The sequence below is a fragment of the Puntigrus tetrazona genome, chromosome 20 (genome assembly GCF_018831695.1).
Source record: "Puntigrus tetrazona isolate hp1 chromosome 20, ASM1883169v1, whole genome shotgun sequence".
Lineage (NCBI taxonomy): Eukaryota > Metazoa > Chordata > Actinopteri > Cypriniformes > Cyprinidae > Puntigrus > Puntigrus tetrazona.
The window spans coordinates 16477882-16495808 of NC_056718.1; the positions used below are offsets into that span (position 1 = coordinate 16477882).

The window sequence follows — 17927 nt, forward strand, 5'->3', positions numbered from 1 at the left end:
AGCTTTCCCAGTAAAGGTGCAGTTAATTCTTAATGTTAGGCATTTCATTCAGTTTTGGTTTCCAAAAGAGTCACTTCAGCTGTTCTTTTACATTTAAGTATCAGATGCTTTAGTATTTGCCAGCTGTTAGATGTCAAAAAAATATATATATCTGCTCTTTTTTTCCTGAGATTTGTACATGGAATGCAATCATCAAAAGTAGTAATACTGTACAATAAATTAAACAATATAAAAATCCACACTGAACACAAAACAAGTACATACACCTATATACTTAACTGGCAAGTTTAAAAGGGAAGTGTTAAATTCTGTGACAGCTTGTAGCTATAACACCTATCTAGTCATGAATTAATCATTCATTTCACTTCACCAGCATAGTTCAACAAAAATGTCCAAATCAAGCTGGCCTGTAAAGAATGCAAGCTGACCACTGCTCAATTAAAACACTACAGGAACCTAATGGATAGCTGCTGATCTGTGGAGTTGCATGTTGATGATTTGAGGGAAAAACATGAATTTATATATATATATATATATATATATATATATATATATATATATATATATATATATATATATATATATATATATATATATATATATGTGTATGTATATATATATATATATATATATATATATATATATATATATATATATATATATAAATTGTATTTATATATTATATATCTATATATATACACACACACACACACACAATAAATTGAGTTTAAATGCAGTGTAGTAACTCATGTTTTCACATTCAAGAATATTTTTGTCCTGTTGTCAGATTAGTTTTTTCATCAATATGTGTGACATTTTTCTTGATCATGAGTATATTTGTTTTACCTCCAAAATAATTCATTTAGTTTAATATTACTGTCTTCTTGTTTTAGCTTGTGATCCTGCTCAAAACATTAGGCGCTGACAGAGGAGTATGAACTTTGAATAGCTTAGTTTTAACTAGCAAGATATTATTTGATATCCCAGCAGTTTTATGTTATTCGCTGTAAGGCAAACCAGGATGGGATAAAATTGTATTGCTGCTAACAAAAACATCATTACAATGTATTACAATGTGTGTGAACTATTACTTTTAAGTGTTGTTAGCACAAAGTGTACCAAGTACTGTAAGAACATAAGGGTCCAATTTTACGCAACGACTGAACACAACAGATGACACACTGACAAGGCAAGAACATGTTCAACATCTACATCAAACATTTTAAATGAACAATGTGCTGCATTTGACATGTTCCAGGCATTCAAACAGTTTTGATTCATTGTACATCTTACATGTACAACATAAAACGATTCTTTCAAAAAAAGACTGAAATTCTGGCACAGAGTTGCAGCAGGTTTCTGGAACCAGAAGTGGAAGCGAGTGATGAAGAGATCTGATTGGTGCGTTTGAGTTGTTTTACGGTGATTACAGCTACAGCGTCTAAGCTTGATGCAGTAATCCTTGGCACTTTGAAGGTTTGGCACGTTGTTGTGATCCTCACTCGCCTACATAGCATAGTCTGAATGTGTTCATGTGTGAAAGTGTGTTGTTGACGCGCGAGTCTGAGATCACCCAGGTACCAAGTGTACAGAAGTAGTGCCTAAAATCAGACTTCCACAGCATCTCATTCTGCTAAACCACAATTAGTTCATCCCTCCATTCTGACAATCAAGCAATATCCCTGTAATTCCAACCTTGAATCATCTCACCAGGAAATGATCATAACCAACTAAATTTCATAAAGATGAACAAAATTGTTTTGCCACAATTGTTGGTTCCTTAAATAATTATCCAGACCCTTCTGCGACCCCCTTCTCCTCTTGAGAGTGTCTTGAAGGGTCATCCGGTTAAAAACGGGGGTTAAACACCCAATTTTAACCTGGGACTTTTGACTCTACCTCCTGACTGGACATAGACATCAAGCTTATGAGATATCTGCCATGCCTACACCTCAATGGCTATTACTCAGGGCTGAACCAACCAGATGTTGGCATCTTCTTGCCCCATGTCCTCTTCTTCTTCCTCCTCCTCCTCCTCCTCCAAAGGCTCATGGGTCCTGAGGGCGAGCTCGCGGAGAAAGTCAGGTTCATGAGCAGAGTTTTGGGAGGCAGACTTGAGGCCGATCTTCTTCTTAGTGAGATGAAACTGGTCACGAATGAAGTTGTAAAAGTCATACTCATACTTCATCCTTTGGTAAAGTACCTGTAGGGCCTCTAGAGTGGGCATGTGCTTCTTCACTGTGCCTGTAAGGTTCCCCATCTTCCAGAATGCTGCAGAGAAATCAGATTTACAAAACTATGAGCCACAGAGAAAACTGCAGTGACAGTTCAACACAATTTGCAATATGCTTCACTCATTATTGTTTTAAAGCCGAGTTTCATGAAATCCATGCAGAAGACAATGAAAGTGTATTTTAATAACATTCATTTGTACTCATATTTGCATTCACATTTATTTTTATTTAATTTTTATTTCAAAGGTAGTTGAATAAAACACACCTGGACTCTTGTAGATGGTTAGGACATCACTGAAGTAGTGAGGTAGGAGTCTCTCCAGCAAGAGCAACACATCCTCCAGCTCCTCCAGAATTCCCACAAGTAGGAAATTCTCTATAACGTTTTGTTTGGCCCTCTCCACAGCCCAAACACCCGGCTCCCTGAGGCGGACCAAAGAAAACAGCCAATTATTTGACAAGAAAACATACAAAGGTTTCAGCTTACTTAACAGAAGAGATTTTAAAAACATTTAATTGTGAAAAGAGCACAAGACCTTAAAGGAATTGTTGACCCCCAAAAAATTATTTTGCCATTATTTACTCTACATTTTTCTTTTTTTTTGAACGAAAGTCATCGGGAACCTAAACATTCTTCAAAATATATTCAAAGATGTTTTGAAGAACTATCCTTTTAGGCCTGTAAAAGGGCAGATTTGGAATTATCAAATAAAGAACCTAATTTGCACAAGTTCAGCGAATGCCATTAAAAAGTCTGATTGTTTTTGGTTTGGCCACCAACATTAATACCTAAAGAGTGAATTACCTGCACTGAGGGTGTTGTCCACAAAAGTATGGAACAATGTAAAAGAGACGTGGGTTAGAACACTCTGGGTAGTTCTCCATGATGCAAACATTAATGTCCTGCAGTGAAGAAAAGGGGAAATGAGTCAGATCCTACAGCCAAAATGAAAGCAGCATACTGGGGGAAAAAAATTGCAAACTAAGCAAAAAATTCAAAATGTGCTTAGAAATCTTAGACTCATTTTCAATGGATTATACGCTTAAATATACTCCATCCACTGTACCACTCTTCTAGTGGCCACAAGGGGGAACCACTTACACAAGCAATGAACCAGTCTTCTGAAAGTCCTAATCTCTTATAAACACTTCCAAAACACAGACTAAACAGGACCCAATGCATTAACAGAAACAATGCTTTATCACAAAAGCTTTAATTACACTGGGGAAAATTAGATGGGAAAATGTGAAAAGGCAATGTACCCACACTTAAAATGATCAACCGGGGAGGGCCAGTGTATTTTGTTTCCAATTTACGTAACAAAAAGAAACCAGACTAGTCAAAGAATGCAAGACATCAAAACATAATTTCTCCCTCTCCCTTGTTTAATTACCAAGACTACAATATGTTAAATCCTCAGAGAACAACATGGATAAGAATAAAAAATCTTATTCGGAAAAACAAAGAAGAAAGGAAAGACGTCAAAGATGATGCTATAATGATACTTGAAAATTAAACAAACTGATTACATGCTGCAAAGCACAATGGTCAAGATAATACTTCTTGGAAAAGAGGGCGATATGTCAGGTTAACAGCCTTGTCTTTAACTTGTGCACAAGAGAGGTTAAGTAAAGACCACAGAGCCATGAGGCTCCAGACACCATGCACTGCTTTCCTTTCATGAGCCCCAGGTGGGTGCCTAAGAGCTGGGGGGAATCACGTGCAAGCTGTGGGTCTTGAAGAAAGGAGCCGTCATGCTGGCAGGTAGAAAAACATACCGAGTTATTTCAGCATTAATCTTTCATAGTAGAATGCCCTTTACACATGACAAGTATGAGCTGATACGTGAACATTATTTCTCTGGCCTTTATTAAGCCCTAATTCAGGAAATAGGAGGAAAGGTCTTCTAAAGTTGACACACTTGCACTAATCTTTTTCAATTATCAGTCTTTTTACAAATTTAACACATACACACACACACACACACACATAATATATACACATATACATATATCTATCTATCCATTAGAAAACATTATGAGTTTTGGACTCTTTGGACATTGTTTCATAGTATTAAAAAAATATATACATGTATATATTACATTTTTTATATTTATTCTTGTAATTGTCAAACAATTCAAAACAAACATATATAAAAATATTTATTTAATATTGCATCAACATATTACTATAATTACTATGATAGATAGATAGAGAGATCTGATTTCTCTACCCTATCTTACAGTTTCCTTCACTAAAACATAATTGTGGTTGTGAACTAGAGCAAAGGGTGCAGACTGCTGCGTTTAACTTGCTTTCGCTGTACTAAGAACGTGTTCATTTGTGGACAATATCAAGCTAATGCATTGGCGATTCCATCAAAGCAGTGGAGCTCCAGGAGGGCCAGTTCCTTTAACAATACTCACTCTGTGTGTATCTGAATAGAGCCGAAAAGCCAAGAGCGCATCAATGTCCTTTCATCCGTATCCCCACTCCGCCCCAACGGAGACACATACAAACTCTGATGGATATGCGCTTTGAACGCACACATGCTAATGCTGAAACACAAACAAGTTGTGTTCCATTTGGGCTTCCGTTGACTTCTTGGAATATAAAAAAGGGAAAAGATTTAAGCGCAGAAAGCCAGATGGCCAAAAGGGCAAATGTCTGCAGAGAACAAAAGGAACAGAAAGTTCATCCTCTAACAGACCACCAATTACACAGCAGCCTAAGAAAACAACCTACTCAATCCCTGAAGAGATAATGATGCCTTAAATCTGCATCAAACCTTTAAAACCAACAATTAAAAGCAAATTCAATGAGGGGGAAGATATTGTTTGATCGAGGGGAAAAAGAGGAGAGTATAAAAAGAAAGAAAGTCTCTTTGTGTGTGTATATATATATATATATGAAATTACTTATAAAGTTACGGCAAATGGCGAGTGTGCTACTGGCAAACTTCCCGAGCAGTAAAAGCTTGCAGTCTTCCACACACAGTCTCTTTCTCTCTCTAAGAGGACCCACTTCAGCTCAGGTGACACACTTATTTGGCCTTGTGTTCTTGATTCAGTCCCAAGGTGGCCATTTCGCTAAGCACCTAGGAACACAGCCATCGCAATTTACCCCTAAACTACCTCCAGATGGACGACATCCCTCAACATGCTCTTTGCTTGATGTGGAACAAAGCATTTCTGTGTGTTCTGTCTAGAAAAAGCTACATAAAGAAGAATGCAAATAATAAATAATGGGCATTGCACACATCACTTTTGACTGACACTGTTTGAGCAAAGCGGAAATGAGACGAGACATTTGGAGATGACACAATATGACACAACAGGAGGCAAGAAGTCAGACTGCAACAGAACTGAGAAACTGGATGAGTTCCACTAATAAGGGCAATTTCCTGGCTATGTGTGTGTACACACACACACACACACAAGTTAATGTTTTTAGTTATTTGTAAACATGGGCAGTACAGTCCTACAGCTTTGAAGGTCTGCCAGCATACCTCACACAAAAGCGGGTGCAAGGACACATCAGACTGATTCAAAGTGACAGTAAAGACATTTATAATAAAAGATATACGTTTTATATATTTGCTGATCTTTTGAGCTTTCTATTCTTCAAAAGAATCCTGAACAAATTTTTCCAGTTTCCACAAAAAAAAAAAAAAATTAGGCACCACGACTGTTTTCAGCAATGACGATGAGAAGAAATGTTTCTTAAGCACCAAATAAGAACATTAGAATGATTTCTGAAGGATGCTGTGACTAAAATTTCAGTCACACTGGTTGAGAAAGTCCCTTCCCCATATGCATGGATATTGTGTAATATTTTAACTCACACTTTATAAACTCTTTTCACATGCTTTAAATTATTATTAGGATTACTTCAAGACCTCCAGTTACTGTACAGCTTCCAGATGTAATGAAAACGTGTTTGTGAACGCATCAGACTTGGAGTATGTGTGGGGGTGTGCACATCCATGCAGATTGTGGGGAATTCCTCAGTACGTCACAGATTATAATGATTAAGTTCAATTCAAAGGAAAGATCAAAAATGAAACTTAAGTAGCATACCATCTGAACGCTCAGGTCTGACAAAGGGCCTAGCTATTACAGAAACATAAATCAAGCAAACAGATATCTTTAGTGTGAGACGGATCACAAGCCACAGTAATCCTAAACTATAGAAATCAGAGATGTGGTTAACCGGGCCACCAGAAGGAGAGGGGATCTTAAAGAGGAGCTCATGCTCTATATGGTGAAGTTCTCATTAAAATTATAGTGGTTTCTTATTAGCCAAGATGAGTTCAGTTCTCATCGTAACAGAACTGCTACTGTGTGTTTATTTTGGTCTGTGCTGTGTGTGTGTGTTCCTTTTTAGAAAAAGCTGAATTTTAAGTTTTGATCCGTTATTAATCAGTTGTGCTGCTTAATATCTTTTGTAAAAAAAAAAAAAAAAACTTTACATTTTGGAGTATTTGATTAGTTTGATTGACTAGTTTACAAAAAAGCTGTTATTTGAAAAAAAATGTTTTGTAATCACTTTTTAAACTAATTTCATGCATTCTTGTTGAATAAAATTATAGATTTCTTTCAAAAAGCTGACCCACATTTCCAAGATTATATACATAAATACCTAAAAAAGGTTCCCTCTCTCTCCATATATACACACATATAATAGTATTGATTGGCCATCAATGGAGAAAGATGCTTATGGAGAATGGAGAAAGATCTAAATCATGCTAACTAACCAAACCTTGACCTATTAGAAATAATCATACATCTCTCCTTCTTAAACGGAACAAAAATTCAGAGTTAACAGAGAAAGTGGCCTGAACTAAATTAACTAGTAACCTGAAGAAAAAAGTCCCAGTTAATATTTCAGATTAATGTGCGTCTGGGAAACCGGCCATTTATGTTTTATGAATACCAGATATGAGCCATAATTCTGTCACAATCCCTAGTCGACTGATGTAATTCTTCTAGCAGTGCCAAGATTTCATGTGATTGTCTTGACGTTCAGTATTCATGCTGTTTCTCCCCCCGAATCCAAATCAGAGAGTTTAGCAACACAATTGACTTGACCGAATAAAAATCAAGCATGACTAATCAATTCCTGAACATTCTGCTTACATTGTCTGAGCTAATTTCCAAACATAAAGCCAGACTTTTGCACTCTCACAAACACTCATTGTGCAATACATTTATTTTTAACAGGAAATACAGTCCTCAACCCTGCCGTTTTTTTCAGCAGGGAAGTCAAGTCACTTAATGGTCACTCTGCTGTTTGCTAGGGAACGTATGCATATACGTACAGCTCAAATATGTTTGAATAAGTAAATTACTAGTCTTATGTAGCCCTGTTGGAGCACACTGAACTACAGTCTTTCCTTCATGTCACTATTTAAATATTTATGTTTAGACCTATGCTGACTGAGGACTTGCTACAATGAGACCTGCTGCATCCCTATATGAAATCAACATTGAAAAACCACAAGCAAAAATATCAGAAAATAATAATAATAAACAAAACAGAAATTCTGAAAAAAGGGTGGGATTCAGAAACAGCCTCTGACCAGATATCGCTCATCATCTTTCATCTGGGGTGTGCGGATCAAGTGATTCTGCTCTCCTCTCCAGTCCCCAAAACGACGAAAAAAGTAATTGGAGAGGAAACGGTTAATAGGATCCCTGATGATGTTTATGTAGACAGGCTGTTCTATCCTAAACCTGCAAAAGAACGAGAAAAAGAGAATGAGCACTGAACTGATCACCAGTGTTTGGCTGCATTTATATTTTGGAATAATTAGACACATTGAGATAAAAAAAAAAAAAAAAAAAAAAAACTGATTTGCTTACCTTGTGAAATTGAGAAAGTGAACATGTCTGGTGTACAAAAAAGGCTGTGGAATAGTGCTAATGTTTCTCATCAAATCCACCTGGCAAAAAAATAAATAAATAAATCAACACAAATAAACAGATCAAAACGCATGTTACATAACTATTTATGACCATCTCTGTATCCAGCAATGTTGACAATTTAACAAAACAAAAAGCCATGGGGTTCAATACAATAATTCTTCAAAAGGTGGATTCATTTCAAAACTTAAACCAGAAATGCAAAAACACTGCAAACAGACCTCATCTCTCCCAAGTTTCAGAATCACACACACCAAGAAAACATTCCTCACTTGGATAGTGAGCGGTGCAGTGGAAAGTTATTAGGTCATCTGATGAGGCTGACTTCTCATTACCTTAATGTTTCCTAATGAGGGCCAGCTGGGGCCCCAGTCAGCTCTGATAGAGCCCATGAGTCCCTAAGTGCATGTTACATGTCTCTAAAAACATACACACACAGGCATAAGGAGACTTAACAATCCCTATAACTGATCGCCATATGAAGAAGGGGATGGCGTAATGTTGGTCTAGTGTGCCAGGACGGTGTGTAGAGAGCAGCTTCCTGTAGCGCTCAACAATAGGTTCCAGAAGTTTCCAGTTTGTGAAAGACCACCCTCAAAATTCAGATTACGTACCAAACCTAAACCTCTTCATGTTACTTGACCCACATCTCTGTCAAACAGCTAACAACACTGTAACAAGTGTCCTGCAAAGCCAAAACACACAAAGTCTGTAACAACCTGAGGTAGTGACATCATCTTAATGAGAAAATTTCCTGCTCCATAAACGGTTATATGAGCACACAGATGGCCATACACTGTACTAAGTAATGATAAAAGAGGTGTTGGCTAAACCACATCATAAGTAACACCTCAGGTTGGGTAAACAGTTAGTGGTTTGGTGGCATTGAGGCTAATTAAAAATATCTTATTAGAATGACATAACGTAACATTTTATTTTGCTTACTGTTACACAGTTCAGATCACAGTAAGAATTTATTTTAGACACACCTTCCTTACAAAGAGCGAAAGTAGCACTAAAGACCAATATATTGTATGGACCACTTTTATGATGGTCTACGTTTATTAAAACAGCAGAATCTTTTCCATTTGAGTTCCACTGAGGGAAAGCCACAGCTTGCAACAAAATGAGGCTGTGTAAATGATACTAATTGGCAGCTGACAGACTTTCCTTTTTGTATAATCTAATCCATTTAATAACAAAACCTTGTTGATGTGAACAATGTGAAAATTATGAATGGAAAGGAGGTTAATTTGTTATTGTTTTGTTGAAAAATCATTTCAAACAGACTGAACATTCCCCCCTCTATGCACACACAAATAAACTTTCTTCTTAAAATGAGATTTTATTACCCTTATCCTGGACTGGAATTTGCATCTGTTTAGCAGACTTTGCAGATGCTCAAGGCCACAAATAGGTAATCAGTCACAATCACAGCTGTCGGCCCAAAAAAAAAACAAGTACAATGGACACAATGGTGATATTGGAGATCAAGTGTGGGACTAAAAGCTTCCAGATCTTTATTCACGACTCCACACAATCTTAAGAATAATTCTTTAATAGAGAGTTGGAGGAAATTTGTAAATTCCTGGATGAACATCCAGTGTGGATGAAGGAATGGAATTCCCTGTAGGCCAGCATCCTAGATGAAATTGGGGTTTTAAGACATTCTTTGTCCCCTGTGTGTGTGAATTGTACGAGGAATATTCCAAGCATCATCAATGGTTTATTAGATGATTAAACTTGACAACTATATCAATAATCCAATCAAAAATAGTTGTATTTTTAAGTCATTCAGTTTATTTTTATCCGTCAAGGTTTTTACTGGAGAAAATCCCACAATTTTCTTATTGATAATAAAATAACAAAAATCTATTAATTAATTTTGGATTTGCTTTGCAATACATTAATTGATGGTCTGGAGTCTTGTGAATTACTTGTGGATTATTGTAATACTTTCATCAGCCGTTTGGACTGTGATGGCACCCATTCACTGCAGTGGATCAATTTTCTAAATACCGTCATTAGTGGTTAACAAATAAGAGTCATACAGGTTTGGAATGACAGAGAACATTAAAAATACATCATAAAGAAATGCACTTTCTTTGGCTGTCTTCCACTCGCGCTCTATCTGTCTGGACACAGAGCAGTAGTTTTTCTGATGGCAATGAAACTGTATGTGTTCATAACCTACCACTGTAAACACACACATTTAATATTAGCTTTGAGTATTTACTGTACATCTAACCAGTTTGCTCTCTAATGCCTATGAATAATGCATCACTCACAAAATCATTTTATTCAAAAAGGTCCCAGAATATCCAGACAGAATTATGAGTGTACTCCAGGATATCGAACAGATTTCCAGTTAAAAGGTTCTTCATTTTCATGTTAGTCACTTATTTCCCTCTCCCTCTCAACAAACGTATATGAGTGTTATTTAATCAGCTTATTTATTTTAACTTTTCATAAGTTGATTTTAGCGGTGTGGAGGTGTGACGGTTTGACTCGACCCAAACGGGATGACAGAATGTTTTCTTTTCCTCTCCGCAAGGGAGGAAAGTGTGTATTTTTCTCCACAATGAGTGCCATTCGGATGTGTTTCATTGCCGCTGGCATTCAGTGAGCATTTCCCTTGGCAAACACCTTTATTTAATCACATCAGTTTTCATCATAGTATGCTTTTCATTTTGCAATACTTTTTGCTTGCTATACAATTTCTCAGAAGAATTAGTTGCCTCCTACGCGCAAAAACACACACACACACACACACACACACACTGACCTGTTCATGCTTTGTGAGTCTGGTTTTGTTATGGATGTCAGAGGACACCAAGTTAAACTGGTGCTTTTCTGCCAGAATCCTCAGCAACAGGACAACTGTTCGACTTCCACACTTGCCAACCCTGTTGTAGATCACCTGACTTGGGAATGGCAGCTCCTAGACACAGACATTAAAATACATAGGTATTAGGAAAAACCAAAAAAAAAGTCACATGGACTATTTTACCTTTCTGGACCTTGACTATGGTCATACCCTTGCTATCTATATGGAGGATCAGAAAGCTCTTTGATTTCATCAAAATGTCTTATTTGTGTTCTGAAGATAAACTAAGGTTTTACGGGTTTGGAATGACATGAGAAGTAATTGATGACAGACTTGTCATTTTTGAGTGAACTTTTACCTTTAAGTATCAGTGACACAATGGTGATACTGGAGCTCAAGTGTGGGACTAAAAGCTTCCAGTTTCCAGCTTGCTCCGATCTTTATTCACGACTCCAAACAACCTTAAGAATAATTCTTTAATAGAGAGTTGGAGGAAATTTGTAAATTCCTGGATGAACATCCAGTGTGGATGAAGGAATGGAATTCCCTGTAGGCCAGCATCCTAGATGAAATTGGGGTTTTAAGACATTCTTTGTCCCCTGTGTGTGTGTACTGTATGAGAAAAGCTCTTGAGAGAAAACATTTGTGTCAGAAGCAGTGAGACAGGATGTTTTGTATTTATGTTGAATGTGTGAAAAGGTTTTTACTTGGCTTTCATTATTCATTCTCTCTCAGTATTACACTCCATAATGTGCAACAGCACTCTCCAAAAACAACAAATACGGTTCAAGTTCACAGAGAATGCTCTCTTTGCACCCCATGAGCACACACACATTAGAGGTCTTGCGTGAGCCCAGCTGCCTTGCTAATTCTCCCTGATCCTCGATCCGATTCCTTCACATCTTCATTTCACTCTCTCTCTCTCTAGGAATTTCTTTCTTTCTCCCTCTTCTTCTACCCCTTGAGTAATAATAAGATAAAATCACACTTCTACATATAATCTCTTAGCTCATTATTACTCTGAGGAGATGTCTGTCAGTATACCCCTGAAGTAATGGCTGCTGAATATTCAATGTTGTCATAGAAATAAATTACATTACTTCATATGGCTTGCATACTTTACAAATGTTGTTAAAGGCTACTTAAAAACTGAAACTGACATACTTTGCTGCTGCATCTTTGTAGCATCATAGGGTGCCCACAAACATAAGTATGTGGAGCTCTTGATAAATATGTAAACATCTATTCATAGTTTGTGTGCTTACAGACTCTAAGCTTGTTTTTCCACAGCTGTGAGATGTTAAAACTGATTGTCATCACTGCTGGCTTGGGGTCTTTTAGTAACTGTGGGGGTTTCAGCTACCAAAGACTTTACCAAACTGCACAGATCCACACTAAACAATGCTACCTAGGAAAATAGTAAAGATTTATATACACAGGTATATCTTTACATAGTGAATTAAGGTGGCCCTTGTAGAAAGGAGGATGATTTATACACATGCACACATTGAACTGGACTTTGATTACATTACTTTCACAGTCAGGAAGTCATATTTTCCAAATGTTTTAGTCTTAGCTGTAAAATTGTACATATTTTTTTATATATACTTTATACACATGTGGTTTCAACCACATTCTTGTGCACATCTGTCCACATCTGCCTCTACGGTGAAACATCTTATATATGACATATATATATATATGTGTGTGTGTGTGTGTGTGTGTTTGTGTGTGTCTCGGGTGTATATTGAATACAGGAAATTTCAGAATTTCCCTCTAGTTCTAAAAAATAAAACATTGTTAGTACTGTTTACATTTGTGCAGTGCTATAGCTAAAAGTCTCCTCTCCTGCTCTCTTCTGGATTCTTCTGTCATATGTGAGTGCACTAGAACACAGTTCTCAATACTGTCAATGAATCATTCCAGCATTCCAGAGTCTCTGAATCATTTTAACCCATTTCATAGAAAAGACACAAGTTGGAAAATAGCACATGTAGTGCAAAGAAGGTATTTTTAACCACAAAACACTGATTATATCGCTGATCACAATCACAGTGATAATTCATTTCAAATCTACAAGGAATTTAAACCAAGTGAGTTTAGTTTTGAACATGTAACAAGTGCTTCAAAACTCTCATCTTAAAACAACTGTGCCCTATAACATATCTAATGCCTCGTTTTTCAACAACTCTATAAAAAACATAGACAAACCACACTGATGGTTTCAACCATACTATTATGAAGCAGTTTAATCGTTCATCCTAAACTCAACTGAAACTTTCACTGGGTTTAACCTCTTTTGCAGAGTGCGTTTAATGACACTCCTTAAATCAAGCTTGTTCTTTCCACTCATGCTATTTCACTCTTTCTCTCTAATCTGTGCATCAGCAAACAGAGCTGTCGTTCCTTTGTAGGAAGTGCTGATAAGAGGAGCAGTCATGAGTGTTGAGTTAACCTTCTGTTGATTCTGACCATTTTAAACATAACTAAATAAATAAATAAATGGTATTACTATTAGTACTTGGGGGTTTTAGTCCATGCCTGCTATATGCATACGCAAAATGTTGATTAAATACAATAAAATAAAAATAAAAATATAAAATATATTTGAAAAAAATTATAATTATTAAACATTTATTTATTTATTTTAGTATTTAATGGGCAGTAATGTAAACCGAGGTCTATTGGATATTAATAAAACTTTTAACTGTTTAATGTACCACTCAAACATCCTCTTTTATTAGAAAACACATCAACACAGGGAATAAAACTGCGTTCGTTAAACCATTTTGAATGTGAATGTGTGTGTGTGTGTGTGTGTGTGTGTGTGTACTTGTTTATGCTACATTGTTGAGACCAAATGTCCCCACAAGGATAGTAAATCCTTAAATATTTGACATTGCGGGGACCGGCCTACAGTCCCCATGAGGGAAGACCTTACTAAAAATAATAAATTATATCTGAAAGTGTAACAACGTAAACAGGTTTTCTGCAAGGGGTAGGTTTAGGGATATTGTTTGGTCTATGGAAAGTCCTCACAATTGTGTGTGTGTCCTTCCCTTACTGTAAAACCTGAAGAAATGAGTCTACAATAAACACTAAGTCTTGAAATGATTTCCTCTAGTGTGAGGAGGTCAAAACAACAGGACAATGGAAGACAGTACATTTGTGTGCAGTACATTTGGAACAAGAGACAGAAAACACATTTGATATTGCAAAAAACAACTTACCCTTTGTGTAGGAGGCCCGTGGTCGTCAACAAAAGTGGATTCTCCTGTAGAGACAATTGAGTGTCAGTGTGAGCTGCTTACATAAAACATCTGTTATTTAGTAAATCATAAGCTTAGAGAGGAATGTAGACAAAACAAAATGTTTTGGCGCATTCAGTGAAAAGCAGTATTTTTACATTTCTGAACAGATTCAGCAGCTGAGATGTATCAGAACTAGAAATCCGCATGTGAGCCAGACGACATGCACTACGAGGAAATGGAAGTAGTGTGTTTCTGTGGGTTTTGTGTGTTCTGAGAAAGAAACTGTCTCTTAATGCAACTACTTCTGTGGTGGTAGTGGCTATAAATGAGGAGACATTCTTTAATCTCAAACAAGGGTCCTCTTTTTAACCTCCACTCCTGATGGCCTGCTGGAATCAGTGCTGCGCTTCCTGTGTTAAATGCCTGTGTTCACCCAGAAATTGAAATCTGTCATCATTTACTCACCCTCATGTCGTCCCAAACTGGTATGAAAGAAGACATTTTGAAGAATGTGGGCAACCAAACGTTTGAATGAATTGACGTCAAATGTGTGAAATTGGAAAATAAATATTATACAAATGAATGGAGACCAGAAACAAATGACAAATGAATGGTTACCCACCTTCTTCAAAATACCTTTTGGAACAACATAAGGGCGAGTAAATAAAGAAAGAATTTTGATTTGTTGATGAACAGTCATTTAAATGGAAAGTTCATCCAAAACATGATAATTGATCATTTACTCACCCTCATGTCTTTTAAAACCTGCTGGAATTACTTTATCAAATAGCAAATATTTTTAGCAGAATGTGAAAGCTACTCTGTTCCATGTAATGAAAGTGAACAGTGACCACTGCTGTCAAGTAAATTAGCTACATTTTGGTCTATTGCTCAAACAAACTATTATATGGCTTTAGAAGACTTAAAGAACATAGCGCATAAAAGTCACATGGACTTGGCTTTTGTGGTGCTTTTATACCTTTTTGGAGCTTGTCCCTATTCACTTTTATTGTGCTGAATAGAACAACTCAGAAGGCTACGCATTTTCTTTTGTGCTTCATGCAAAAATGCAGTAAAGGAATATACAAGGGCGAATAAAGTATGACAGTATTTTCATTTGCACATTAAGGTTCACTGCTTCTTTAATGCTATCTGTTGTGCACTGGCTGTGTCTGTCTGCTAAAAAAAAAAAAACTTACCCAGAAACACAGAGCTGCTATACTTCTCAGCCCATCTTCAATTTTCTCAGTATGAGGGCAAGTAAAAGAATGAGATATTCATGTATATTCATATTCATCTCATTCTCAAGAAGTCATAAATCATGAATAAATTCGGCTCAGATAAAATCACAAGCGAATAAAAAGGGACATGCAGAACACAAACTAATGTGCAACATAGAGTTCCAAAGTAACATCTTTCATTATATCCCACACTATTAGCATGTATAAGTATAAATGCTCTTGTATAGCATAATTCTTGTGTTTACGAAATTATAGAAACTACTATTCAGAATTCGGGGTTTGTAATTTTTTAAAATGCTTTTTGAAAGAACCTTTTGATCAAAAGTACAGTAAAAAAATTATTATATATTATTATTATTACTATATAAAAATATATATTATTATGAACTTCAGTAAATACCAGCATATAACTAAAATAATGCTTTTGTTTTCACTTAGCGAAAACAACTATTTCACATCTAATTGCTATTTACACTTGCACTGCTTTATTTTAACTAGAAATTTTGTAAGATAAAAAAAACATTTTTTATTATTTGATACCTAAACTTTGACCCAAAAATCTAGGTCAAGGGGATCTAAACAGATCTCATATTTCTCTGTAATCCATTAGAAGACCTCATGTTCCTGTTTTAGGGGCTGCTGTCAGCACTGAGATCTTGTTAACGGGGCCATACGTCTTCTTAAACATGCACACTATGTACACTATACTCATGTGGACTCATATGCTGCTGAGTGACACACGAGGTTGATTCAGACCACTCATCCAATCAGTGCAATTTTTAAGAGTTTTTATGGTAAGTGCCTTTCAAATTTCAAACCAAAAAATAAAAAAAGGTGGTGAGTTTACAATCTTGTACCATTTTCACAGATTAAGTAAAGGATTTATTTATAGAACGTACTTATAAAGTGCTACATTTTCAGCATTTCAATGTTTAACTGTAGTCCATTCTATACTGATGTTAAAACTGCCTATTTAGGCCTCAATATGACCCTGTCCTAAAATGTACTTGTCAGGACCATCAGGATTACACAGTTTGTGGGGGGCTTGCTCAATTATCCACTGAAAGCCCCACTGCCCCGCTAACCCCCCATGACGGCACCCTCTGTCTAGGCTTTGGTCTGCATCTCACTTCATCTGATACTGGACCTTCATAACCCCTCAGGGCCAATTAGCACCTCCACTAACTACCCGTCCTAGCTGCAGTCCTCTGGGGTCAGATTCCCAGACTCCAGGAGAGTCATTCAGGTCGCCAGGCTTGGAAATAATTGGAGACTAAAGCAGTAGAAATGCAAAAATGTAAACAGAGGACTTCTGCAATGATTAGAGTAGGCCAGTTGCGTGAAACAGAGAGTGGCCGAAAGCTAGAAAGAAATCAAACAGAGGTACATTTCTGTCAGAATTGTTCACGGGTTGTGTTTTAGTTGATTCAAAGTTTGCTTTGGTTATGAGAAGATCATTAATAACCTATAATTAAGACACAAAAAGTCATAATGACACTGATGGAAAAAGCCACCAACTTGGCATAGTCCCCAGAAGGAACATTTGAAAATAAAATCAGTCGTTTCTAGTAAAAGTAGCCTTTCTTGGCCTTCATAAAGCAAAACATTTTCTCAAATGGAATTCTTAACGCATCTGGCTTGGCTTTGGAATGCTGTTGTTTGTGTCGGAATGCCATAAACGTATGCTTTCGGCATGTAATGTTTAATTTGAGTTATGAAATTGGTGGCTCTGTAAAGTATGGTTTAGAGATGAGGAGAGCCAGAAATACCCCAGAGACGAAAGCAGGAAGCCACGCAGGGTCGACATCTTAGCTGTGAGGTACTGTGAAACACAGAAGCCGCTGGCTATTTTTATCCAGTCTCATTTTCAGATCACATCCTGTAATAATCTGTAACCACAGGTAGAACATTCTTGAGACATTTGAGGACTGAAGGACATGTTGAACATGAAGGAGCAAAAAACATCTGGAGCTGGCTCAGTATTCTTGTGTATTTGATTGGATTTTAGGGAACAAGCAAGCCAACCATCCAAAGCAAACAATGTCAATGTGAAGCTGTTGTCGACTGACGGCCCCCATCAAATTAAATGTACTGACTTCCACAAAATACATGTATATTTTCTTTATTCGATACTGAACGCGATATTGCGTAGCTTCTCAGTGATCTATGGCTCTGTGTATTAACTGGCGCTCCATTTCAAAACAGCTGATGGAGATTTACTGCTAATCAAAGATCCAAGAATCGATCAATATATCGCCCAGCCCTACTTTCTGTATAAAGTGATCTTATGTTCATATTAAAACTCTGAAAAAAACGTGATAATTCAAAGCGTGAATTATTTCATAATTCGCAAAGTAGGTAAACAACCTCTCTAGCAAAATACCTGCATCAAAATGCAAAAGATAATATACAACTGCCCCTTAATAGCTGACCAAGATAGGAAAAGATA

General features: G+C 36.6%; 1 protein-coding gene across 2 annotated transcripts in view; it reads right to left on the minus strand.

Annotated features, from left to right (window-relative positions):
* usta (uronyl 2-sulfotransferase a) overlaps positions 1 to 17927 on the minus strand; it is a 44420-nt gene that overhangs the window by 2531 nt on the left and 23962 nt on the right. Inside the window, exons 2-8 of one of the 2 annotated variants that reach the window (XM_043219918.1) lie at positions 14217 to 14260; positions 10945 to 11100; positions 8100 to 8179; positions 7817 to 7970; positions 3040 to 3137; positions 2500 to 2657; positions 2204 to 2271 (exon numbers count right to left, since the gene is read on the minus strand). In XM_043219918.1, coding sequence (XP_043075853.1) covers positions 2204 to 2271; positions 2500 to 2657; positions 3040 to 3137; positions 7817 to 7970; positions 8100 to 8179; positions 10945 to 11100; positions 14217 to 14260 — 758 coding nt within the window. Of the gene's footprint in view, positions 1 to 722; positions 2272 to 2499; positions 2658 to 3039; positions 3138 to 7816; positions 7971 to 8099; positions 8180 to 10944; positions 11101 to 14216; positions 14261 to 17927 lie in introns of those variants that run through there. The other variant, XM_043219917.1, reaches the window with a different exon arrangement.